The sequence below is a fragment of the Dipodomys spectabilis genome, unplaced genomic scaffold, assembly GCF_019054845.1.
Source record: "Dipodomys spectabilis isolate Male_0828 unplaced genomic scaffold, ASM1905484v1 ptg000141l, whole genome shotgun sequence".
Classification (NCBI taxonomy): Eukaryota; Metazoa; Chordata; class Mammalia; order Rodentia; family Heteromyidae; genus Dipodomys; species Dipodomys spectabilis.
Window position 1 is genome coordinate 9836038 of NW_024870818.1, and position 27823 is coordinate 9863860.

General features: G+C 40.4%; 2 protein-coding genes across 4 annotated transcripts in view; both read left to right on the forward strand.

Annotated features, from left to right (window-relative positions):
- Positions 1 to 4201, forward strand: part of Pnpt1 (polyribonucleotide nucleotidyltransferase 1) — a 36693-nt gene extending 32492 nt beyond the window's left edge. Inside the window, exons 27-28 of the mRNA XM_042691188.1 lie at positions 2369 to 2416; positions 3921 to 4201. Coding sequence (XP_042547122.1) covers positions 2369 to 2416; positions 3921 to 4079 — 207 coding nt within the window. The 3' untranslated portion in view covers positions 4080 to 4201. The remainder of the gene's footprint in view (positions 1 to 2368; positions 2417 to 3920) is intronic.
- Positions 4202 to 11682: 7481 nt separating this feature from the next.
- The window catches only part of Ppp4r3b (protein phosphatase 4 regulatory subunit 3B), a 47044-nt gene continuing 30903 nt past the window's right edge, over positions 11683 to 27823 (forward strand). Inside the window, exons 1-3 of one of the 3 annotated variants that reach the window (XM_042691187.1) lie at positions 11683 to 12096; positions 13389 to 13444; positions 25718 to 25816. In XM_042691187.1, coding sequence (XP_042547121.1) covers positions 11955 to 12096; positions 13389 to 13444; positions 25718 to 25816 — 297 coding nt within the window. In that variant the 5' untranslated portion in view covers positions 11683 to 11954. The remainder of the gene's footprint in view (positions 12097 to 13388; positions 13445 to 25717; positions 25817 to 27823) is intronic. The other 2 variants (XM_042691186.1, XM_042691184.1) reach the window with 2 other exon arrangements.

Consider the following 27823-nt stretch of genomic DNA (forward strand, 5'->3'; position numbering starts at 1 on the left):
AACAGTGATAGATAGATACATAGATAGATAGATAGATAGATAGATAGATAGATAGATAGATAGATAGATAGATAGATAGATAGATAGATAGATAGATAGATAGATGTATAGACATGTATATATACACATATTTATATGTACATGTACACACATATGAGACTACCCAAGAAAATTATGAGGGTCAGAGGGTAAAACTGTGTACAAAAATTATTCAACAAATCACTGGCTATCATAAAGTAGAATCTCCAGTTTGATAAGTAGCCCAGGTCAAACTCAAACACTAATCCTCCTGCCTCAGCCTTTTCTTTTTTCTTTTCTTTTCTTTTTTTTGTCGGTTGTGGGCCTGAACTGTGGGCCTGGGTGCTGTCCCTTAGCTCTTCAGCTCAAGGCTAGCACTCTACCACTTGAGCCACAGCGCCACTTCCGGCTTTTTCTGCCTATGTGTTGCTGAGGAATCAAACCCAGAGACTCATGCATGCAAGGCAAGCACTCTACCACTAAGCCACCTTCCCAGCCCCTCAGCCTTTTCTTAAGTGCTAAAATTATAAGCATAGGTATGTTCCACCATGCTTGTTATTTTCTTTTCTAGAGCTTGAACCCTGGACTTGGGAGCTGCCACTGAACTTTTTTGCTCAAGGCTAGTACTCTGCCACTTGAACCACAGCTCTACTTCTATTTGATAGTTAACTGGAGATAAAAAGTCTCCAAGCTTTCTTGCCTCAGCTGGCTATGAATCATGATCCTCAGATCTCAGCCTCCTGAGTAGCTAGGATTACAGATGTGAGCCACCAAGCCCAGAAATACTTTTCATTTTTATACCAAAGTCCTATATTTATTAGACTTAAGTGTTTTAAAAGATGGCAGGAAATTTAGCCTGGTGCCAGTGGCTCACGCCTGTAATCCTAGCTACTTAGGAGATTGAGATCTGAGGATTATGGTTCAGAGCCAGCATGGGCAAGAAAAGTCCACGAGACTCTTATCTCCAATTAACCACCAGGAAAGAGAAGTGTGGCACTGTGGCTCAAGAGGTTGAGTGTTAGCCTTGAACTGAAGAGCTCAGGGACAGCACCCAGGCTCAGAGTTCATGCCCCATGACCTACAAAAAAGAAAAAGAGGGGCTGGGAAGGTAGCTCAGTGGTAGGCACTTGCCTTGCATGCATGAGGCCCTGGGTTCGATTCCTCAGCACCACATAAGCAAAAAGAAAAAAGCCGGAAGTGGCGCTGTGGTTCAAGTGGTAGAGCACTAGCCTTGAGCTGAAGAGCTGAGGGACATCGCCCAGGCCCAGAGTTCAGGCCCCGCAACTGGACCCCCCCCCCCCCCAAAAAAAAAAGAAAGAAAGAAAAAGATGGTAGAAAAAAGGAAATCTTAAATGTGAGTTACTAGGAAAAAAATATGCATATTGTATCATCTTATTTGGGGATTTTTCTTAGTTTAACATTCAATTCAAAAAAATAATAACAGATAAAATTTGACTTCAGGATTTTGTTTTTGTTTTTTCCTCAATACTGAGGTTTAAACTCATGGCTTTACATTTGTTAAGCAGGTGCTGTGCCAATTCAGTTGTATTCCCAATCCTTTTTGGTTATTTTTCATATAGGGCCTCACATTTTTCCCAAGCCAATCTGAGATATAGTTCTCCTATTTACACATCCCATATAGGTGAGATTACAGTTACAGGCCATTATGCCAGCTTTTATTGATTAGGGGTGGGGAGAGAAAGGGGTCTCCTGCACTTTTTATCTAAGTTGTCCTCCAACTGCAATTCTCCATACCTCTCCTTCCTGAGTAGCTAGAATTACAGGCATGAGTCAGTCTCATTTTTTTATTATTATTATGTGGCAAAAATCACAATAATGATAAAAGACAAGTAAAAATTTAGGGAGAGTGAGCTTTTTGACAGAGATAAGAAAAATGAGTATCGATAGAAAAGTGAGCAGAGAACATGAACATGGATTGGGATTTTCTGTTTTATTTACTTTTTTCTTTAATGCTGAAGGTTGAACTCAGGGCCTTTATGCTAAGCACATGTTCTACCACTAATCTACACCAACCTCAGCTGTTTTGAAAGCCAGCAATTTTTTAAAGCACAAATATATGTAACTTGAAGATGGAAATTCCTAATGTGGGTAAGAGAAATGGCCCATTTTTGTAAATGCAACATTTATACACTACACATACTCACTGACAATAGTTATCTACAAGTAGCAGGTTTTCAATGATTTTTTTTTTTACCTTATTGTTTGTCTTTTGAGTCCTCGTAATTAATAGAAAATAAGTATAGCTGTTACCCACTTGGAAAAATAATGTTTACTTCCATGGTTATTAGATAATTATGCACAACTAATAGATTAGTATATTTTCTTTCAGATTAAACACCCTACTGCCCTAGGATTGGAAGTTGGCCAAGAAATTCAGGTAACTATGACCTTTTAGCCCTTAAAATATAACTTCAATATTATTTTCCAAAAGTTGAAAGAATAGAATGATAGTGATGTGCTTTATTTATATGCTGCTTCTTGATCCTTGGGGTTAACTAAACAGTTATTAGTAATTCAGGGATTTACAGTTTATCTAAAACAATATTCATTTTTAAAACTTAAAAAAATATATGATCTGGGTACTAGTGGCTCACGCCTGTAATCCTAACTACTCAGGTGGCTGAGATCTGAGGATCATGGTTCAAAGGTAGCACAGGCAGCAAAGTCCCTGAGACTTTTATCTCCAATTAAACTGGCAGTGGTGCTGTGGCTCAAAAGTGGAAGAATGTTCTCCTTAAGCTGAAGAGATCAGGGACAATGCCCAGGCCCAGAGTTCAAGCCCCATGACCCACAAAAAGAAGAAGCCGGGTGCTGGTGGGTCACGCCTATAATCCTAGCTACTCAGGGGGCTGAGATCTGAGGATTGTGGTTCAAAGCCAGCCCAGGCAGTAAAGTCCATGAGACTCTTACCTCCCATAAACTATCAGAAAACTGGAAGTGGCCCTGTGGCTCAAGTGGTAGAGTGCTAGCCTTGAGCTGGAGAGCTGAGGGACCAGTGCCCACACCCAGAGTTCAAGTCCCATGACTGGAAAAAAAAAAAGAAAAAAAATACATATACATGAGTATATTAGCTGGGCAGAGACACAAACTGATAACTTAGTCACAAGCATTGTTGTCATCTTTGTCATCATGTTAAGACTTTGTTTCTCCATTATATGACCATAAAAGTGTTTAAACTGGATAAGAGCCAGCTTGATAAGAGCAAATTTCTGGTGCAAGATTGTGATAACAAATTGACCTTTGGCCCTTTTATAGTCCTTTATGGTAAATGAAAGAACTCATTGCTAATCTTAGGTTTCTTGGCTGCCATTCCATTCCAGTTATACTTAATACTTATGACCTGTGTAACTGAGGCACCTAGTTATTCTAGTCTGTAGTGTCATTGTTCAGGTAGGCTCCAGGCAATGAGAACTAAACTAACTCTGTGTAGGTTTTGTTTTTTTTTTTTAACCAGGAAAGACTTTAAATATGCCACATTTTTCTCTGACATCTATTTTCCATAGTGAAGCCAAATGAATTCTATTGTAGTGTGATGATCCCTTGAGCATTAGTGAAAATTGTAGTTTATATCACAATTATGTTGAGAAAGTCCTTGTCCAGAATTATTCAACATGACTTTGGTCTTTCAGTTTAGGGAACTGAAGAGAATAAAAGGCACAAATGATTTTAAGAAGATTATAGTAGGATAACTAAATACCTGGTGCCTTTTTTTTTTTTGGTAATAACTACTTAGCCTAATATTTAATGAATCAATGACTCCCTGTATCACTCAGTGAACAAAAAGAAACTTTAATCTGTGCCTTATTTGTACCTTGCAAATCTGAATGTCTTTTCATTTGGATGACAGTGTGTCATAACTTTAAACTGTTTCATTAACACAGGTGAAATACTTTGGGCGTGATCCAGCAGATGGAAGAATGAGACTTTCTCGTAAAGTACTTCAGTCTCCAGCTACAAATGTTGTCAAAACTCTAAATGAAAGAAGCAGCATAGTAATGGGAGAATCTGTTTCACAGTCTTCATCTAATTCTTCCCAGTAACTTATTTTTTTAAAAGACAATTTTAGGGTGATAGTCCATAGAGCAAAATTTTAGCAGTGTCCTCTAATGTGTGAACTTGTATAAATGTATTCTAATTATTTTTATTAAAAGACTCATCTACATATGCCTTTTTATTTCAAAAGTAACCTATATTTTCCTATTTTTACTTAGATTATAAATCAATAAATATTTATTAAAAGCCATTTATATATCTTTTTTTTTTGGGGGGGGGTCCAGTCGTGGGGCCTGAACTCTGGGCCTGGGCACTGTCCCTCAGCTCTTCAGCTCAAGGCTAGCGCTCTACCACTTGAGCCACAGTGCCACTTCTGGCTTTTTTTTTTCTTTTTGCTTATATGGTGCTGAGGAATCGAACCCAGGGCCTCAGGCATACAAGGCAAGCGCTCTACCACTGAGCCACATTCCCAGCCCCCATTTATATATCTTAGATATATTGCACCAGTAATTCTCAAATATCTTAAAAACTTAACAGATGTTATATGTGATCATAATGCATCTCTTCCTACATCTTTTTCTTCTTCATAATTAGTGATGGTAATTTTCTCTTAGCTCTTTGCTTGCCTACGGCTACTTCACAAACTAAAACTTTCATTTTCAAAACTAGAATCTATTTCTTCAAAGTAATTACCAGATACAAGGAGTTGAATGGCCCTTTTGTGTACTTGGGCTTGAATATAGGGGCTGGGCACTGACCCTGAGCTATTTTGCTCAAGACTAGTTTTCTGGCTTTTTTGGCAATTAATTAGAGGTAATAGTCTCATGGACTTTCCTTCCTGGAGTGGCTTCGAACCTCCTTCATAAGATCTCAGCCTCTTTATTGGCTAGGAGTATTGATGTAAGACAATGTCTAACTGATATAAGACTATACGTAACTATTAAGAAAAAACAGCCTGAGAAAATGCCAAGATACTTCAGGGCAATTTTAAAAACAGGTAGACAGAAAAATGGTGGGTAGAATATGGAGGAAAGAGAACTAGTTACAACTGATTTCTGCCTGAGGATCTATGGCCTGCATAGGAAACTTAAAGGGGAAAAATGGCTTTGAGGAAACGGTGTCTCATTTAAATATGACTATGAAGTCATCAATATAGAGGTGATTTTTTAGGCTAATTTTAACTAGAGTAGGCTAATTCTTTCTACAAAGTAAAATTTGAACTAAGGCCATATTTGAGCAAACTTTTAAGGGATGCTTATAAAGTAAAAGGCAAACTTTGAAGTAGAAATAATTTTAACAGCGGATAAAGAAGAATAAAAACAAGTCAGGCCTTATGCAGGGAGCTCACACCTGTAATCCTAGCTACTCAGGAGGCTGAGGTCTGAGGATCAAGGTTCAAAGCCAGCCCAGGCAGCAAAGTCCATGAGACTCTTATCTCCAGTTAACCTCTAGAAAACCAGAAGTGGCCCTGTGGCTCAAGTGGTAGAGCACTCACCTTGAGCTGAAGAGCTCAGGGACAGCAACCAGGCCCAGAGTTCAAGCCCTAAGACTGACCCCCCCCCCAAAAAAAAAAGTCAGTGCTTGCAGAGTTTTAGATATTATACTTGAACCCTAAAATTTGTTCTACAAAGGATGGGATGCATTGAAAAGTACCCCATGTTTATGAAACCAAAATTAAGTAATTGGCCATAAATAGTTCTTTTATATTGTGGTAATAAAATTTAATCCAGACCTGGGAAGGTAGCACAGTGGTAGATTACTTGCCTTGCATGCATGAGGCCCTGGGTTCAATTGCTCAGCACCACATAAGCAGAAAAAGCCAGAAGTGGTGCAGTGGTTCAAGTCGTAGAGTGCTAGCCTTGAGCTGAAGAGCTGAGGGACAGTGCCCAAGCCCCGAATTCAGGCCCCACGACTGACCAAAAAAAATTCATCCAGTTACCAAAGTCTGGTAAGTTAGAAGGTAGGATGTTAAGGGCTGGGAAGGGGCTCAGTGGTAGAGCGCTTGCCTTGCATGAATGAGGCCCTGGGTTCGATTCCTTAGCACCACATAAGCAAAACGAAAAAAGCTGGAAGTGGTACTGTGGCTCAAGTGGTAGAGTGCTAGCCTTGAGCTGAAGAGCTGAGGGACAGCACCCAGGCCCAGAGTTCAGGCCCCATGACCGGAACCCCCCCCCCCCCCAAAAAAAAGAAGGTAGGATGTTGAAAATTTTTATTTATTTTTTTTTTGTCCGCCATGGGGCTTGAACTCTGGGCCTGGGCACTGTCCCTCAGCTCTTCAGCTCAAGGCGAGCGCTCTACCATTTGAGCTACAGCGCCACTTCCGGTTTTCTGGTGGTTTATTGGAGATAGGAATCTTAAGGTCTCTCCTGCCCGGGCTGGCTTTGAACCTCGATCCTCAGATCTCAGCCTCCTGAGTAGCTAGGATTACAGGCGTGAGCCACCAGCGCCCGGCGGATGTTGAAAACTTTAAAGCCAAGCATAAAAATGTATAATCATAATTTATGTAAAGGTACAAACATCTTTTAAAAGAATAACCATATCACTACATGCAGAAGAGGTAATATAAATTTCAACTTTAAAAAATGTAAGAGGGCTGGGAAGGTGGCTCAGTGGTAGAGCACTTGCCTTGCATGCATAAGGCCCTGGGTTCGATTCCTCAGCACCACATAAGCAAAAAGAAAAAAGCCGGAAGTGGTACTGTGGCTCAAGTGGTAGAGCACTAGCCTTGAGCTGAGGGATAGCGCCCAGGCCCAGAGTTCAGTCCCCACGACCGGACCAAAAAAAAAAAAAAAAAAGGTAAGAGGAAACGATATCACTATGTGCAGAAGAGGTAACATAAAATTTAATTCCTAGCCAGTTTAAAGTATTAGAATATGTCTTAAACTAAGTGGTATCAGAAATTAGAAACAAGTATACAACACTGGAAACATGGACATAAAAGTCAAGAACAAAACAAGAAGCAACACTATTATATTTAGAAGCTCTGGAGGTCCTAATCAATGTGCTGTGCTTTAAAAAGAGTGGGACACATTTCCAGACCATCTATAAAAAGTTTTTAAATTGTTACAAAACTGCTTATGAGCTGGGCACCAGTGGCCCATGCCTGTAATCCTATTCAGGAGGTTGAGAGCTGAGCTGAGTATCTCAGTTCAAAGCCAGCCCAGGCAGAAAAGTCCCTTAGACTCAATAAACTACTCAGAAAATACTGGAAGTGGCCCTGTGGCTTAGGAGGTAGAGCACTAGCCTTGAGCACAAAAAGGCTCAGAAACACCACCTGGGCCGAGTTCAAGCCCCAGGACTAGCCAAAAAAAAAAAAAAAAAACTGCTCATAGCAAAGATGTACACCAGTAATTGCAGCTCCTTGGGAAGTAGAGATTGTGAAGATTATGATTCAAAGCCAGCCAAGCAAACTTTAGCAAGACCGCATTTCTGGTGGTGCAAATCTTTCAATCCAGCCACATGATAGGCAGAAGTAGGAGAATTGCAATCCATGGCTAGTTGACATAAATGTGAGACCCTATCAGAAAAATTAACACAAAATAGGTTGGTGGTGTGGCATATTTGGTAAAGCACCTATCTAACAAAGGCAAGATGCTAAATTCTGCTAGTACTGCCCTCCCCCCCAAAAAAGGAACAAAACCATTTGGACTAATAAGCAGTAACCACATAATCATGCTATTATACATAGCTATCTTCTCCATGAGCTAAAAGCTGCTGTGGTAAGAGCTCATTTCCCCTCAAGTATCACTCTACAAGCTTTAAAGAGCTAACCCTGGAGTGAGTTTGCCCCACTCTCTGGAGTTGTTCCCCTCTCAAAAAGTGCCATAGTCAATGAAGTCTTATTTATCTAGACTTAGTTTCAGCTTCTTAAATTGAGTACTTTCAAAATCCATTCCCAAATGCACCCTTCACTCTTCACAGTACATTCTGATTTATATTGCTTCAGTAATCTGTCCTCCTTTTTCAGGCCCAGCAGTATCCATATAGGTTATGCTGCGATTTCAACCTATGACTTCACAAGTATAAGAAAAAAATCAGAGGGCTGGGAAGGTGGCTCAGTGGTAGAGTGCTTGCCTTGCATGCCTGAGACCCTGGGTTTCATTCCTAAGCACCACATAAGCAAAAAGAAAAAAAAGCCGAAAGTGGCGCTGTGGCTCAAGTGGTAGAGCGCTAGCCTTGGGCTGAAGAGCTGAGGGACAGCGCCCAAGCCCAGAGTTCAGGGCCCACAACCGGACCCAAAAAAAAGAAAAAAATCAGAGCAACTGTAGAACATGACTTCCTGTAGTGAGAGAAATGCTCACTCTTCCTAGGAGTTATGAGTTATTTCTGCAAACTCTGAGGATCCATTAAAACAAAAACCCTAAAAGGCATACTTTTCTGAACCAGACCTCACAGTGGAGCAGAGGCTTAAGCTGAGCATTCTGTATCTTTCAAGTTCTGTGATCATCAAATCCCAACTCTACTATTCCACTGAAAGAAATAAGAGCCTCTTCATTGCGCTCCAGAAAGGTCCCCTGACTCCGAAGTTTAGCTGGAACTGTGAAGTGCCTTCTCCTTATTTGCAGTATGAAAAGTATTATTTAGTTGGGCATTGATTTATCTCATTTCTTTCAAAAGTCTAAATTGCTGTGTAGGCAACATGATTTCCTTGATATGTATTCCTAGACCACTACTGGTGAAATCTTCAGCTTCCGAAAGTCCTCTATGCCAGAGATGGAGTAAAACCATTTCCCAAGGCCAATCTTACTGCTGCTTCTTTCACCACTCTGCACCATCCATCAGTTCTGATTCTCTGAGAAGCAGATGCCAAAAAGGGATTACCAGTGGCCCTTTATATTAATTAAAGCATCTGCATTCAAACATTCAACTAAGATTGCATCTATATGAATATAGACTTTTTGTTACTATTCCCTAAACTACTTAAAAAGCACTTGTATTTCAATAGTAATTATTAATACTCGAGATTATACTAGATGATTACTAGGTTATATGCTATTTTATATAAGGGACTTGAGCATACACTGATTTTGGTTATCCACAAAAGTCCTGGAACCAACCTCCTAGTTACCAAAAAAGACTGTATGCACCATACATAAATACATTATGTATGCATACACTATCTCTAGGATTGTATATGCTTTGTGAGGCCCAGAACAAAAGAAAAATGCAAGACCTTGGTTCAAAAAAATTTCAAGATGGTGAGAACAGAAGTCAAGTGTCGGGGCTGGGAAGGTGGCTCAGTGATAGAGCACTTGCCTTGCATGCTCAAGGCCCTGGGTTTGATTCCTCAGCACCACATAAGCAAAAAGAAAAAAGCCGGAAGTGGCGCTGTGGCTCAAGTGGTAGAGCGCTAGCCTTGAGCTGAAGAGCTGAGGGACAGTGCCCAGGCCCAGAGTTCAGGCCCCACGATCGGACCCAAAAAAAAAAAAAAAACAAAACAGAAGTCAAGTGTCTTACTCCAGGTATCATATTCAAGAAGCTGACCCTACTTTGGCAATGTACACACACACACACACAAAATGGAATAACAATTCTAAGAAGAAAAGTTACTTTTTCCATTACTTAATATGGAATTGTAAGTTCATTTAGGTAGAACGTTTTAGAGTTGATTTTTGATGGATACCTGAAGAAAAGTGAAGGCATGGTAAAGTAGATCTGTAATCCCAGCTAATTTGGAAGGAGGGGAGATAGGATCATTGTTTAACGAGGGCAAACTTCAGAGACCCTACCTCAAAGATAAGACTCTGTTGGCATTAACACACGGTAAAGTCGTCTATTTAGAAGGCAGAGGCAGGATAAACACAGGAATGCAAGGTCAAGTTCAACCCTCATCCTCAATAAAAAAAAAAATAGGGGGCGGGTGAGGGGGGAACTTACAAAAACGTGGTTATGGTGCAGTTCTACTCTCGGGCTGGAGCAAGCGGTTGGCCCTGCTCTGGTCTCCTGTCACTTCATCTCCCACTGGAGTGAGGAATCTATGGAATCAAGGAATACACGTACGTATACCTGGAGCCCACTCTACTTTCACCCAGGAATTCCCTACACTAAGGCGGAGACTGCTTTTGGGTCTTCCCAGTACTTTCCCCAAGGTCTGCTCTCCTGGGTAACCACACAAGGTTGGCTGTATTTAGGAGTGTAGTTGTTGAACTCGAACTCAAAAGCTGTCTAAACTTTCTCTGACCTCTACAAGATGCATATGTTTTTTCTAGTCTCGAAATATATCTCTCTACATTACTAGTTACAGTTACGTATATTATAAAAAATAAAAGCACATTTTCTGAAGTCTCCTCTTATAGTTGAAGAAAAACAACGAGTCTTCGTTTTTAAAAATTGTTTTGTTTTTTTTTTTATCATGCGCCTGCTCTGAGACACCGCTCCACCTCTCCGTGTACTGGTGAAGTGTTCACACATGACTCATCTAGTCAAAACATAAGCACGTTTTAACAAGCCCAATGATAACTAGTCACTACAAGTCCCAAAATGCACCGCAGGGTCAGCCTGCACCCTGCGGGCCGGCTTTTCACCTCTCGGGCCTGAGAAAGACGAGTTGTACGTAAAGAACGCGCAGTCGAACCAGCCGAGGGACTATTAAAGCATGAATGAGGGGCTTGAAACCCACAAAGCTACGACGGCCCTGAGTGACTTGTACCCGCTGAGCGACGAGTGACAAGGTGACTGCCGGGACGAATCTTCCTGCGCCTACTCAGTGCCCACGACCGAAAGCTCGGGAAGTGCCCACGAGAGCACGGCAGGGCTGCCTGGTGACGGGGGTTAGGAGGGCAGACCTCCCGGGCTCACCTGCAGACTGACTCTCCCAGCTTACACACACGCGCACGCGGGCGCGGTGCTTTCACCAGACAGGGGCTACTTTCCGCGGCCAGCTACTACGAGGCTAACGGTAAAAATGCCGTGGCGGGAAATAGGAAAGTGTCCGCACGCCAGCTGGGAGGGACACTCGAGTCGACCGAGGTCTCGTCCCCGGGCCGGGCTCAACTGTAACCGGCTCCGAAACGGTGGCGTGTGTACAGTGCGCTCCGCTCCAGCCTGTCGTCTGCACAGAACGAGGCTCGCTCCTCTCCTCTCCCCTCAGCCGCCGAGGCTGTGCGGGTGAGTGTCCGTGAAGGCAGGCCGACACACTTCCTCAGGCTTCACCCTCTTGGAGGATTCCTCCCTCTCAGGCTGACTTTGCCTTTTTGGTGTGGTTTTTCCTCCCTCCCAACTCGTTTCCGGCGCTCGTCACTCTCCGAAGTGCCAAAAAAACGACGCCACCCATGCCGTCCAGCAGCCGGGCTCTCGCCCACTCGCGGCCAAACCGGGAAAGCTCGCGAGAACTTGCCGGCCCCACGGCGCCGGGAGGCAGGCCGAGAATGGAGGAAGTCCTGACTTAGACCCGCCCATCGGAGTCTCGGGTTACTTCTCGCGAGTGCGCCGAACCTTCAGGCTCCGGAAGCGCGTGCGGAGCAAGTGGTGCCGCGCGCTGGACTCCTCGGCTGCCGTAGCCCCTGCTAGGCCAGCCCGTGCGAGGTTGCTGGAGGAGGAAGAGAAAGGCACCGAGAGTCGGGTTACAAGATGGCGGGCCTGTAGTGTTACCGCGGTGGCGGCGGCGGCGGCGGCGGGAGAGCGAGCGAGCTCTTGGGGGGCACAGGGCGGGGCGGGTGGGGGCGTTCGGGGGTGAACTGAGGGTTAGCGGGGACTCCCAGCGGAGGGGTCTCGGTGGCTCTGGTCACCCCTTCTCGCGGCCGAACCTTTGGAGCCATGGTGAACTCGGGCCTCTCGAGAGCCGCTGCCGCCGCCGCCGCCGCCACCAGCACCGCCACCGCCGCCGCCGCCGCCGCCGCCTCCGCAGTCTCCTCTCGGGAGTGAGGTGCACCGACGGGGCGAGCGGGGAGGCGGCGGCCGCCGCGGCGGGCACCGCAGCCACCATGTCGGACACACGGCGACGAGTAAAGGTCTATACCCTGAACGAAGACCGGCAGTGGGACGACCGAGGCACCGGGCACGTCTCCTCCACCTACGTGGAGGAGCTCAAGGGAATGTCCCTTCTGGTTCGGGCCGAGTCTGACGGTAAGGTGGTCGGGACGGTGGGATGAGGGGGTCCGAGGCTCGAGTTTTCGGGAACAGGGCTGAGCTTTGGGGCCCTGGGCCCCGGGTCCTCTCCTAACCAGCTCCGGGGACCGCGCGGTGGTCTGGAGTCTGCCCTCCGGTGTGGTTTAAACATTAAAAAAAAAAAAGAAAGAAAGAAACACAAAAACTTGTAGGCTTTACAACCTCGGTCAGACGCGGGTTCTCTGTTCCTCCGCCCCCCGGACCCCGTGAAGAATTTGACCCCTTCCTTCCCAATCCATCCTCCTTTGTAGAGGTCCGGGGTGTGAGAGGGTGGGGTACAAGTATTCAAGATTGTGATCTCGCCCGGTGGAACTGACACCCCCCTCCCCCCCCCCCCGACCCACACGGTCCCTTTAGCTACAGTCTTAGGCATTCTATATATAGTATGTATAGGGCATGCTATATAATGTCTATACTACATAATATGCACAGAACGCAATATAATTTAGTGAAACTTCCTTGGGCAGCTTCTAAAAAGAAAAACCGGCATTTTAGCAACGGGTCTCGCTGTTCAAAGTCAGCAGGTGCCGGAAAAAAAAAACAAAAAGACACCTTTTCTTGGGCTTATTGCAGCCTGTTGCCACAGTACATGCGCGCACAAGCACTTGAGTCTTGGATGCCTCCAGGCTGCCTTTTATTATAGAGGGTGCTTTAGAAAAGTGGATACCTTACAATCTAAACAAGTTAGGACACCAAAGTAAATGATAAGCTTATATTCGTTAATTGATTTTGAGTCATGTGAAATATTTTTGAAGTTTTTTTTTTTTTTTTTTTAAAATGGAAGCCTGGCACTTGTGGCTCGTATCTGTAATTCTAGCTACTCAGGAGGATCACAATTGGAAGCCTGTTGGTGCAGGAAACACCAAAAAGCTGCTAGTGGAGATGTGGCTCAAGTGGTAGAGCACTGGCTTTGAGTTCAAACCCCAGGAATGGTATCAAAGAGGAGGAAAAAAAAGGAAATGCAGTAAAACAACTTCTGTTAAATAAAGCTGAGCTTGAAGTGGTCATTTAGAGACCTTAAAGTTTTCATTTCATTTCTTTTTTTTCCTTAGGGCATATCGATGGGGGGATAGGATAAAATCGAAATTTAAATCTAAATTAAATATGAAGCCTAGATCTGAAGAAATCGTGAATTTTAATACCTTCTACCGCTTCAAATGTTCAACTGGATGAAGAGACATGAGAACTTTCTTACTCAGAGTTTGCTGCTGTTGTTGTTTTGAGACTTACATTACTTTTTAATCTTTCAGGATCGCTACTTTTGGAATCAAAGATAAATCCAAACACTGCATATCAGAAACAGCAGGCAAGTAGTTGTTTATCTTTAATTTGAAAAGCTTCTACTGTGATCCTGAAAGTAGTAGTCTTGAGTGTTTTCCTGACAGAAAAGTTTGATTAAAAAAAAAGTTACAGGTGATGTATATTTCCCTTCCAGGATAAAAATTTTAAACTGAAATGTCAGTTTTATTATGTTAGCAGTAATATGAAATAAGCCACTCATATTACAATAGTATATATAGTAGTCTTATTTTAACTATGCCATTTGTATACACTTAGGCTAAACCTTTTATTCTGAATCATATTTAAAGAAAATGGCATAAAAGAACCTTCAGAATGGTACTTTTAAAAGCAAGGACATCCTGTTTGTGACATGGGACTTTGTCATTTGATGCAAGAGTTGGAAGCAGTAGCATTTAAGTGTTTTTCTTTAATGTATTTATATTTTTTGATGTAATCAATGGATTTCTCACAGCTATGCACACTGCCAATGATACAACATCTTTGTCTCTATTACTACGTTGGAGAAAAAAAATCTGTTTTTTAACGTGCCCAAGTAATATGGAAATAGTAGCAGTGCTTAGACCATTTTTTCTGTGAATGTTACCATTTTTATTAATGAAATATGTCTAAATTGAGGGACTGGGAATGTGGCTTAGTGGTAAAGAGTTTGCCTTGCATGCATGAAGCCCTGGGTTCAATTCCTCAGGACCACATAAATAGGGAAAACCCGGAAGTGGTACTGTGGCTTTAAGTGGTAGAGTTCTAGCCTTGAGCAAAAAGAAGCTCAGGGACAGTACCTAGCACTGAGTTCAAGGGCCAAGACTGGTTAAAAAAAAAAAAGAAATCTGTCTAAATTGAAAAGTATAGAATATAATGGGCTTCATTAACACCACCAGATTAAATGATGTTAACATTATGCCATACCGTGTTTGTGTTAAATCTGTCTTGCTCAAAATTATTGATAGAGTTAATGCTCACTTTGTGTTCATCCATTTTGTCTAAAATCTGCCATCCCATAGGTAACCAGAGTATGAAATTTATTTTTTCTGAACATACTTTTGTACATTTTCAGTATTTGTATATATCCATAAATAATTAGTCTGTGTTTTTAAACTACAAAGTTGATACTGTACTTAACATATTCGGAAACATACTTTTTTACTCATTTTTCTGGAGATTTAATAATGTTAACAATATAGACCTAGTTTTGTTTTTACACTATTGTGATATAACATATACCTATTAGAAATTTGGACTGTTTGTGTGTGAAGTACTTTTCTAAGGGAAGTCACCATTTAGGGGTTATGTCAAATTAATTTCTTTGTAATATTCTTTCATATTTTCACCAAAATCTTAATTTGCACTTTCTTGCAAAGGTGAGATTTCTGAATATATTAATTTTTTGTGTGTTTATGGGTTTTATGTGTATGTGTATACTAGAGATTGAACTCAGGATCTCAAACTCTCAGATTTTTTGCTCACAGCTGTCTCCCTACCACTTGAACCATGCTTCAGTTTCCAACTTTTTGTTGGTGAACTGGCAATAAGAGTTACTTGGATTTCTCTGCCCAGAACGGCTTTGAATCTCAATCCTTCCATGCTGTACAGAGTTGGGGAATGCATTGGGATTCAATGAAGACGTTTAGATAATTAGTAATTTGGCATTCAACTCAATCTAACTTGATTTGAATTTGAGGCCTTTGTGCCTGCTGGGCAAATGTTTTTCCTACCACTGAGCCATGCTTCTAGCCTGATCCAAAAAAACTTAAGTATTTAAACAAACACACTGGAAAGAGAAGACAGTGACTTTTAACATGGTATGAATGAGGTGCCTTTGTATGTTTGTCAAAATTTTAAAGTTATTTAAAATTAGTTCTACTGATTTTAAGTAAATCAAATTACTGTTAACAAGCCGGGGCACCGGTGGCTCACGCCTGTAATCCTGACTACTCAGGAGGCTGAGATCTGAGGATCGAGGTTCAAAGCCAGCCCAGGCAGGAACATCCATGAGACTCTTATCTCCAGTAAACCACTAGAAAACCAGAAGTGGCACTGTGGCTCAAGCAGTAGAGCGCTCGCCTTGAGCTGAAGAGCACAGGGAGTGCCCAAGCCCAGAGTTCAAGCCCACAACCTACCAAAAAAACAAACAAAAAACAAATTACTGTTAACAGTGCAGAAATAGAATTAAAATATTTAGCACACTTGTGTGTTAATTAGGTTCAGGAGAAAAGCATAAGAAAGTCCTTGCCTCAGTTTATTAGACAAAATACCCCACCTGAAATAATTACAGAATAATAAGTAATTTTTTAAACCACGAAAACACTTTACAAAGAAGCAAAGAAGACATAAACCCACACAAAACACTATATGAAGGGCAAACTTTTATTCCACAGCCTTGGGCAATAGAAAATGAGAGCTGGCAGATAATGATAGAAAATAGAATCATTAAGAAAAACTCTTATGGGTGGCGATTGTTGAAGGAACAATAAGAAAACAATATACTACTACAGAAAGTATTGAGCTTATTTGTAGAAGTTTCTTGTTTGAGAGCTTGGTTTATGAAGCACAAGGGAGTTATTGTAGGTTTTTCTGGGTTCCTAAAATGATGAAAGTGATACTGTGTTTAAGAAATCAGTGTGATAATGTTATGAGAAATAAATGAGTAGAATAATAAATGAGCAGAAGAGTTTTGGATCGCAAGACCTATTATGATAATTCAAATTTTAAAAAAAAGGCTAGTAAATGACCTTGAAAAACAGGAACAGACCTTTAGTACATTTTCAAGAACATATTAGAATAGTAGATGAATTACTAAATATAAAAAAGAGGTTCAGGCCAGGTGCTGGTGGCTCACCTGTAATCCTGACCACTCAGGCGGCTTAGATCTAAGGATCATGGTTCAAAACCAGCCCAGGCAGGAAAGTCTGTGAGACTCTTCCAGTTAGCCACCAGAAAACCAGAAGTGGCACTATGGCTTGAAGTAGTAGAGTGCTATCCTTGAGCAAAAAATCTCAGGCACAGTACCCAATTCCTGAATTCAAGACCCAGGACAAGCAATGCATGAGTGTGCATGTGCACAGGCACACACACCCTTACACAGAATTATAAAAGTACTGATGTTTCTTTTTTACCCCAAGCTCAGTCCATATTTTCCTTTGGTAAAAGCCACCCTCTTTACCAGTTTCCTACAGATCTTCTAAGAGATATGCAAATGTAAACAAATGTCCACAATCACACATATATTCTTAAATTGACAAAAAAAAAAAAAAAAGCATAGTATATACTATTCTATACTTTTTTTCGTTTAGGCTTTGAAGTGGTTGGGAAATAATTGAAAAGTTTGATAATCATTAGTGGTAATGATCATCAAATGAATTTTTAGTTGCCAGATGGGACCTTCTTTGAAGTACCTAAATTAAAAGAATAAAGTTTTAGCATAGTCTGTAAGACTGTTGATATTTATCCATTTGCCAAATAACACCTGGTTGAATATTGCTCATGGGCTGGTTCCTATCTGTAGATTGGATTTTTTTTTCAATGCAGTTTGACAGTTCGTGAAGTTTTAGCAGAGGAATGTTTTGTTCCAAATCTTAATAATAGAAGTATGTAGAATTGGAGAGAGACACATAGAAGACTTCTTGAGAGATTTATGTTGTCCAAAGAAGAGATTGGATTATGATGGTGGAATTGTTCAAAATGGTGGATGGATTTAAGGTGTATTTTAAAGATAAAATTAATTAAGCATGCTGATAGATTAGGCTTTGGGAATCAGGAAAAAGAAAGATCCAAGGAAGTAGAAGAGCAAGTACCTGGCTTTATCAGCCAATCTGAAAATGTGTTATTTTTTCAAACCGATAGAGAACAAGATGTCAGTAAGTTAGGGCCAGTTGACAAATGATTATTCTACATTCTGAAGCATTAAGATTTCAGGCTTGGAACGTGGCTTAGTAATAGAATGCTTGCTTAGCATGGGTTTGATTCCTCAGTACCACATAACCAAAAATAATAATGAAATGTGCGCGCTCTCTCTCTCTCTCTCTCTCTCTCTCTCTCTCTCTCTTTATATATATATTTCCCTCCCCCCCCCCCCCCCATGGGGCCTGAATTCTGGCCTGGTTGCTGTCCCTTACTTCTTCAGCTCAAGGCTAGTGCTCTATCACTTGAGCCACAGTGCCACTTCCGGCTTGTTCTGCATATGTGATGCTGAGGAATCGAACCCAGGGCCTCGTGCATGCAAGGCAAGCACTCTACCACTGAGCCACCTTCCCAGCCCCGTGAAATTATATTTTTAAAAAAATATTTCAAAGATTCTAAGTTTGGGTTATAACGATACAGGACTTGTTTTGTTTTGGTCGTGGGGCTTGAACTCGGCATGGGCACTGTTCCTTGAGCTTTTATGCTCAAGGCTAGTGCTCTACCACTTGGAGCCACATCTCCACTTCCAGTTTTCTGGTAATTAATTGGATAGAAGAGTTTCACAGGGGCTAGGAAGGTAGTCCAATGGTAGAATGCTTGCCTTATATGCATGAGACCCTGGGTTCGATTCCTCAGCACCACAAAAGCAAAAAAAGCCAGAAGTGGCTCTGTGGCTCAAGTGGTAGAGTACTAGCCTTGAGCTGAAGAGCTAAGGGACAGTGCCCAGGCCCAGAGTTCAAGCCCTACGACCAACCCCCCTCCCCCCCCCCCCAAAAAAAAAAAAGTTTCACAGACTTTCTTGCCCTGGCCGGCTTTGAACTGCAATCCTCAGATCTCAGCCTCCTAGAGTAACTAGGACTACAGGTGTGATCTACCAGCACCAAGCAATAATAAAGTGTGGTGTTGGTTTCTTTGTTGTTGTTGTTTGTTTGTTTGTTTGTTTTTGGCAGCACTTGGGATTGAACCTAGCGTCTTATCCATGCTAAGGAAGTACTTTACCTCTAAGCCACACCATTAAGTCCTGTATTTTTTTTTTTCTGCATGTATACTGGTGTTAGGGCTTGAATTCTGGCAAATTAGCTTTTCACTCAAGGCTGGCACTCTAGCACTTGAGCCATACCTCTACTTTGGGCTTTTTGGTGTTTAATTGAAGAAGAGAGTCTTCACAGACTTTTCTGCATGGGCTGGCTTTAAACCTTAATCCTCAGACCTTAGCCTCCTGAGTAGCTAGGATACAGGAATGAGCTACCAGTGCCCAGTTTTATCTCATAACTGGAAAATGTGAAAAGTTGTGAGTTCAATCTTAATGTTTGAAATAAACTAGTAAATATAAAAAAAACTAGTAAATATATATTTTAAAAAGATTTTTACAATTTTGAGTATTGACAGCATACATTTGTAATGTTCTCTGTTCTTGGAGTGTAGTTCAGATGCAAGAGCAGAAGAGTAGTTTTTTGTTTTTTGTTGTTTTTTTTTTTAAGTGCAGAGTGATGATTTGGAACAGGACCAAGGAAGAATTTTAGGGGAATACAATGGGGATCAGTCTAAATAGGCACTTAGTTAAATATAATGTTGCAGAGTAAGAAACAAGGAAAATTTGTGTTCTTTTAGAATTTTCCCACATTCATATGTAACAGTATAACAGACCTAAGGAGTCTGAACTTGAACATTCTTAAGTTTTTAGTTCAGAGAATTTCTAGCAATATAAAGCAAATATTTTCTGAACTTAATGTTTTGTTTTTTGAGAATCTGACTATGTATCTCAGGCTGGCCTCAATTTATACCCTTACACACCCTAGTCTCAGGGTGCTGGGATTACAGACAGGAGCCTCTATACTCAAATCTCTGTTTGTTTTTAGTTTTTATTTAGCTATAGAGGATTTTATTGTTACATTTCCGCATGTTAACAATATGCTCTCATCAGTCTCACCTCTATTACTCTCTTCCTGCACCTTTACCTTCTTCCCAAAACAATGTCAATAGTAAACCTTACCTTTTAAATGAACATACTGCTTATTTCATGTGTAATAATTGTGACTTAACATGAAAAAATGGTATAGTATCTGATATATAAGCTCAATAATAACTATTTACAGCCATCTTTACTAGTACTGATACGGTCAGGATTTTCACGTTTTCCAAAGAGAAAGCAAAAGGTAGAATTTTTACCGAAGGCCACAGAAATAGTGAACAGTGAAGCCATGAGTAGCACTCTGGCCCTTATTCTACTCTACACTTAACTCTTAATAGTACCAAAATATATCACAGACTTGAGAATACAAGACATTATTATTGTGAGCAATGTCATCATATATCTTGGACTATATATTTTACTGTATTATATTTTTAAAATCTCCTTCCAAAGAAGTTTGTCAAGGAAAGGAACGACTGTACTAAAGGGATAAGTACATAATTTGCAGTCTCACTCATTTTCAGACTTTCAAATTCATTTTGAACTTGCTGGTACTTTGTGTGGAGAGAGAGAGAGGGAGTGTGTGTGTGTGTGTGTGTGTGTGTGTGTGTGTGTGTGTGTGTGTGTGTATTCATATACTTCTCTTCCCCTCCCCTTGGAAAACTTTATCTCTTTCCAATGAGATTTGTTTAGAGTGGTTATGGCCAAAGATAAGGTTATTCTGGCTAATAGTAGATCTCTGACTCTGAAGTTAATTCACATTAATGTAGTAGGTCAATATTAAGGGGAAAAATAATATCTATTGACTTACAAGTTTTTGTTTTTTTTTAATATGTTACAGGTGGGGCTGGGAAGGTAGCTAAGTGGTAGAGTGCTTGCCTCACATATGTGAGGCCCTGGGTTCGATTCCTTAGCACCACATAAACAGAAAAGGCTGGAAGTGGCGCTGTGGCTTAAATGGTAGAGCGCTAGCCTTGAGCTGAAGAGCTGAGGGACAGAGTTCAGGCCCCATGACCGACCGATTAAAAAAAAAGTTACAGACGCCTATGAAAATTATTTAAAACTGGAAATCCTTTCCTCAAGGTATTGCACACCAAGTTTTAAATATAGTTTCATGATACCATATCCATCAGGCACCAATAGCTCACACTTGGAATTCTAGCTACTTAGGAAAATGAGATCTGAGGATCATGGTTTAAAGCCCGCCCAGTCAGGAAAGTCCCCATCTTATCTTTTTTAAGTTATCCACCAAAAAGCTGAAAGTAGAAGTATGGCTCAAGTGGTAGAACACTAACCTTGAGCAAAAAACTCAGAGCCCTTAATTCAGGCCTGCCTATCTTGAAAACATCTATTTTTCTATTTTGTGAGACTGTGCAGTTCACTAAGGGCTAAGTTAAATTGTCAAGCTAACCTAGTCCTTGTCCTCCTTACTGTATTCTGAGGTTGAACATGGACATATTTTTCACTAAATGTGAATTTTTTATTTTTGGTTTTTCGGTTTTGTTGGTTAGCCATGGGGCCTGAACTCTGAGCCTGGGCACTGTTCCTCAGCTCTTCAGCTCAAGGCTAGCACCCTACCACCTGAGCCACAACTCTACTTCCACCCTTTTTCTTCATATGTGGTGCTGAGGAATCGAACCCAGGGCCTCATGCATGTGAGGCAAGCGCTCTACCACCGAGCTAACTTCCCAGCTCCAAATGTGATTTTTAAAAGGTAGACTCCCTATGTATAGCCCAGGCAGAACTCTGTATCCCTGCGTGCTTGGAACACTGGGATTGCAGACACTAAAGTTACACCATCATTCTTGTGTGTGTATTAGTTTCTGTAACTTTTTCTGTTATTCTTGCAAGCTCATTGAGATCTAGTTTCTATAGGAACACAGTAGTAATTAAATATTTCAGTTAGGAAAACTAACCTGATTTTAGTTTAAAGAGACACTATATGAGAGAGATGAACCCATTTGCTATGCACAAATGGGCAGATGATGTAACACAGAGTTACAGTGGTTGAAAGTCCACTTTGTTTAAAAAGAGACTTTCGTTGTTGTTGTTTTTGTCAGTCGTGGGGTCTGAACTCGGGGCCTGGGCGCTATCCCTCAGCTCTTCAGCTGAAGGCTAGTGCTCTACCACTTGAGCCACAGCACCACTTCCGGCTTTTTCTTTTTGTTTATGTGGTGCTGAGGAATCAAACCCAGGGCCTCATGCATGCAAGGCAAGTGCTCTACCACTGAGCCACCTCCCCAGCCCTAAAAAGAGACTTTCATGTGAAGAACTGAGGTTGGTTATATATATGTCTTAGAAATTTGTAGGAAACTCTGCTATTTGACACTTTATATTATTTTTTGTGTTTTTTGTTGTTTTTTGTTTGTTTGTTCGTTTTGTGCCAGTACTGGGTTGGAACCAGAGCGTGGGCCCTGTCCCTGAACGTTTGTGCTCAAGGCTAGCTTCTACCATTTGAGCCTCAGCTCCACTTCCAGCTTTTGGTGGAAGTCTGAGATGAGTTTCAGACTTTTCTGCTTACATCTGTAATCCATCTACTTGAGAAGCTGACATTGAGATCACAGTTCATAGGTGAGACCGTCTTTTTTTTTTTTTTTTGCCCCAGTTGTGGGGCTTGAATTCAAGGCCTGGACTCTTTTGCTCAAGTCTAGCACTCTACCACTTTGAGCCACAGCGTCACTTCTGTTTTTTCTAGTAGTTAATTAGAGATAAGACTAACCAACTTTCATGCCTGGGCTGGCTTTGAAACATGATCCTCAGATCTCAGCTAGGATTCCAGGCATGAGCCCTGGCACCTGCCTTTTAATTCTGTTTTAAATATTTTTTGTATGCTGGGCGTCAGCAGCTCACACCTGTAATCCTAGCTACTCAGGAGGCTGAGATCTGAGGATCGAGGTTCAAAGCCAGCCCAAAGCCAAAGCCAGCCCGGGAAGAAAAGTCCATGAGGCTCTTATCTCCAATAAACCACTCAGAAAACCAAAAGTTGCGCAGTGGCTCAAGTGGTAGAGTGTTTGCTTTTTGCTGAAGAGCTAAGGAATAGCGCCCAGGCCCGGAATTCAAGCCCCATGACCAGCCAAAAATAAATATATTTGTACTATTCTCTTCTTTGAGTCTTTGATCAATGGAATTAATACTTCTGCACAGGCTTCTTCTGAGTGCTTAATTACTGAGAAGTAAGAATGGAAAAGATAGGGTAAAATTTCTCACCCAATTAGAGTAGGACCCTACAATGAAGACAAGTTTTACCACATTTTAACTGAAGATACACTAATGTCCATTCTTAAATTTGGCTTATCAGAAGAGTTAGCTGGAGATGGGTATTTGTGCCTTATATCTTTAATCCTAGCTAATTCATAGGCAGAGAAATGGGATCAAGTTCAAGGCTGCCAGATGTAAAATATTTGGGAGGCTATACCCATTGGTGACAGCACAAATAAAGAGGGATCATAGTCTTGGCCCACCCAGATATAAAAAAAGATCCTAAAAACAACTGAAAAAGGGTTAGTAGAGCACCTCCTAGCAAGCAGAGCCCTGAATTAAAACCTCAAGCCAGGAAAAAGGAAAAAAAAAAATATGTATACATACACACACACACACACACACAAATAAGGATTCTTTTTTTTGGGGGGGGGGGGGTCCAGTCGTGGGGCCTGAACTCTGGGCCTGGGCGCTGTCCCTCAGCTCTTCAGCTCAAGGCTAGCACTCTACCACTTGAGCCACAGCACCACTTCCAGCTTTTTTTTTTTTTTTTTGCTTATGTGGTGCTGAGGAATCGAACCCAGAGCCTCAAGCATGCAAGGCAAGCGCTCTACCACTGAGCCACCTTCCCAGCCCCCACAAATAAGGATTCTTAAAGCTTACGCAAGACCTGCTGCTTGAGACAGGCTTGGGTCATTCCTCTTCGAATTGAAAAGCGACTTTTAAATGTAAATTCCTATTAGTTTCTGGGATTTTGATTGGATCAGAAGAATGAATGTTAGGTTATTAACAGGAAAGTATAAAACAAGGAAATTATGGAAAAGAGCACTCTATTACCTTAACTTATGTTTCATTGTTTATCTAGACATTGTCTTAGAGACAAAATAGAAAGGGCTTTAGATCCCAATGTGAACAGTTTTTGGATTCCATTCTGTAGTACTTATGATCTCTGAAATGGATTTGAGAAGAAATCAGGGTCTTCTTTGTTTGTTTGTTTTGGTGGTGTTTCTGGAACCTGAACTCAGGACCTGGGCACTGTCCCTTGGGCTTTTTTGCTAAAGACCAGCACTCTACCACTTGAGATATAGCTCTACTTAAGGTCTGTTTGATGGTTAAATGGAGATAAGAGTCTTACAGGGGCTTTTCAGTGGAACTGGCCTAGAACTGTTGATCTCAGATTTCAGTGTCTTGAATAGCTAGGATTACAGACATGAGCCCACCTCACTCTGGGTCTGTACTTTGTCAGATTTTTTTGTTAATGTTTACTAACTGTGAGGTGACTGAATTAAAAAAAATACATGGCATTCTGAGGGGAAACTAACATTTTTTATTGTGGATTGCTGTAGCCCAACTATTCTGATAACAGTGGATGAAGTACCTTAAAAAGGGTTGCAGCTAAGTGCAAATGAAGTTATTGGTCAGACTGGTATTTGCACTCCTAGTGTTAGCTGTTAGCCATGTGAGTGAAAGGTAATAGCTCTGAAAAAGAGCTAATACTCCCAAAAAGTTGAGTTATTAAAAGGATAGTTATAAATCAGATTTGTGAGCTGGGCACCAATGGCTCATGCTAGCTACTCAGGAGGATGGGATCTCAGAATCATGGTTCAAAGTCACCTGGGCAAGAAAGTCTCTGAGACTTACCTTCACCAAAAAGCAGAGAGTGGAGCTGTGGTTCATGGCTCAGGGACAGCACCTAGGATCTCCCACGCTAGAAAAAAATAATTAAAAATTAGATTTGTATTCATTGATATTAATGGGTATATTATGCCCTAAGTTTATATTAGATTTTAAAATGTTAACTATTAATATGGAGCTATTATAGTTCAAACATATTATTTTGCTGTTATATAATCCTTTTACATTTTAGTGTATTTATAAAAACTATTACTTTACTAACATTCATTTATATAATACACTGTAAGTTGACGTGCACAATCAAAAAAATCTTTGGAGACTACTGTTTATGAAGCTCTTTTGAAGCCTTGTAAGAAGTGCCCTAATGCTTTAGCCAACTCTGATGAGAGAAGCATTTGGTTTTATTTATATATATATATATTTTTTTTTTTTTTTCTTTTTTTGGTCGGTTGTGGGGCTTGAACTCTGGGCTTGGGCGTGTCCCTGCGCTCTTCAGCTCAAGGCAAGCGCTCTACCGTTTGAGCCACAGCGCTACTTCCAGTCTTCTAGTGGTTTATTGGAGGTAAGAGTCTCATGGATGTTCCTGCCCGGGCTGGCTTTGAACCGTGATCCTCAGATCTCAGCCTCCTGAGTAGCTAGAATTACAGGTGTGAGCCACCGGCGCCCGAAGTAGTTTTATATTTTTTCTGTACATGGAATTTCTTAGTAAAACTATGTTTGTAAAAACAGCTCTATTTTTGAGTCATGGTGGGAGCAATTGAAGAACCTGGTAAAATTTTACAATGATAAACTTGGTGACAAATTTATCTGTCAAAAATAGAAGGAAAAAAAAAGAAAGAACACAAGATTTCAGCTATTCTTATCTGAACATCTTTTAATTTTAAAATTGAAACAATTTTAAATTTTATTGTATGTCCTAAAAATTGTTTATTTACATACCTACATAGTGCTTTTAGTATTTTATTTTAATTTAAATATAAACATTTCTAGTAACAGGAATTTGTAACCTTTTTCTGAAAGTATAACCTTTTAAGAGGGATATAATTGAGGAAATTCTATGAAAAGTAAACTTTGAGTTAGTATTTCTATAACCTGGCCTGCCAGTAGAAAGTTTAGCTTCACTATTGTAATTCCTAAGATTCTATGAGCCACCTTCCCAGCCCCCTAAGATTCTAAATATCTTTTTCCAATTAAAAAAAAATACCGAAAGCAATTAAATCATAGCATATTTTCAGATATTAGCCTACTTGTACTTAGTTGACAACTGGCTAAACAGAAAGGATAACATGGCTTCCTTAACTGTGTATGTGGTTGGAATGTCTGCATTGTAATTTTGACCACAAATAGCTAATTCTTGGCAATATAAGTCAAGATCTATGAGCTTCTTTATATTATAAATATATACGTATATATATTATATGTGTATATATAAGTTCATAGTGTATTACATGTTACAAAACATAGAATGTAATGTGCAGTATATTATAATATTTATAATACATAGCTTTGCAGTGTCAGTGACTGTTCCTTGTGCTTATCAGAGTGCTTTTATCATTTTTGTCATTTGCTACCCTATTTCCAATTTTCTATATTTTCTAGGTATATCCTTTCTATTGTCATGATTTTTTTTTTTAATAGGATACATTAATTGTTTGGTCAGAAGCTGAGAACTATGATCTGGCTCTAAGTTTTCAGGAAAAAGCTGGCTGTGATGAGATCTGGGAAAAAATTTGTCAGGTAAGGTTCTTTTTATGTTTATGCTTTGACATTCTTGATTTCGTTTTTTTTCCTTCCAACTTCAGTAATGTATATTAGAATATGAAAGGGCTGGGAATGTGGCCTAGTGTACTTGCCTAGCATGCATGAAGACCTGGGTTCAGTTCCTCAGTACTACATAAAAAAAAGGCTGAAAGTGGCCCCTGTGGTGAGCTAAAGAAGCTCAGGGACAGTGCCCCAGCCCTGAGTTGAAGCTACAGTGTTAGCAAAGAAAAAAAAGAATGTGGAGAGCAATATATTAGTATGAAATTTTGATAACCTAGGCTCTAAGGAAACTAGAGTCTCATGTAAAGTAGGCAAGCACTCTGCTACCAAGTTACATATCCAGCCCTGAAACTTTTGTATATTCTGCAACTAATTCTTTAACATAAAAATTCAAAAACAAAAGCCAACTTTGTCATAATTATTTTACTACTTTAGCTTTTTTTTTGTAATACATATCCAGCCCTGAAACTTTTGTATATTCCACAACTAATTCTTTAACCTAAAAATTCAAAAACAAAAGCCAACTTTATCATAATTATTTTACCACTTTAGTTTTTTTTTTTTTGTCAGTTGTGGGGCCTGAACTCGTCCTGGGCATTGTCCATTAGCTCTTCAGCTCAAGGCTAAAGAATCTACTGAGGAATCGAACCCAGGACCTCATGCCTGCAAGGCAAGCACTGTACCACTAAGCCACCTTCCCAGTCTACCACTTCAGCTTTTGATAGCATAATAAATATGATACAGAATGACAAGAGCTTTTTTAAAAAATGGAAGAAGATAGTAAGATCAGATATCTGGATTTCTTTTTTCTTCTAATATTTGATCGTGTATTTATCTAATTTTGTAAATACCATGTGCCTGGCATTAATTACCAAAAGTAAATCATGACTCTAACCCACATGGAACTTTTAGTGTAGCAGAATATGCAGTAACTCTTAGGTAGCTTTATTTTTTAACATTTTTATTTTAGAACATTAAAAAATTAACAGATAATACACTATTACTGAGTACTTCTTTAAGCTCCTCAAATTCACATATAATAGTAGGATTAGCATCTCATGTTAGTATGAAACATTTGTTGCAATTATTAAGCTAATTAAGGGTTTTTTAGTTAGTTTTATGGATCTAAGCACAAAGTTTTCCCCTTTAGTTCTCCCAATAATAGTATCAGGCAATGTACTAAAGTTGCTCAAGAAAATTTAATACGAATCTGCCTGTTCCCTATGACATGTAAACATGGATCTTTTCCTAACTGGAAACAGATGGTCTACCTCTTTTCTAACACATCTTAACATTCATCATGTTACTGGAGCATTATTAATATACATTATTAAGCAGTAGAATTCATACATTTTCTTAGAAATTTTTGCTGAAATTTGTCTCTTAACTGTTTTTACTCAAGTAGTTCAGTAGTTCAAGACCATCTCAGGTTCAGTAATTCATTGGAAAGTGTCAACTCATCAAAATTGGCTGGTTACAGTTCATTACAGTGAAAAGATACAGATGAGAAATACGAAATGGGACAAGGAGGCAGGATTCCAAAGAGCTTAGGTTTCTAGTTGTGACTCCTTGTAGAGTCATACAGACAGCACTTTATCCAGCAATGATAGGTAACAGCATACATGGTTAGTATTACTAACCCAGACAGTTTATCCAAACATTTGTGTCCAGGGTTTTCATTGGAAATCAGTCATGTAAGTTTGGTTGATGTTGACCTTTAGCTTCCCACATCTCTAGACTAGATGTTAAATTGTAGTCTAAGCTCCCATCAAAAAAAGACTTAGCATGGAATAAGTGTACTAGCCCAAGATCCTCAGGTAAAAAGTCATTCCTGTAAGACAGGATATTCCACGTGAAGAGGTGCTACCTTTCATAAACTAGGCAAAAGCCACACCTTTGGGCAAGGCACAAGAGCATCTTGTCAATGATCATATTTGTCTATTTAGTGTTTCAATTATATGACAGTAATATCACTATGAATAG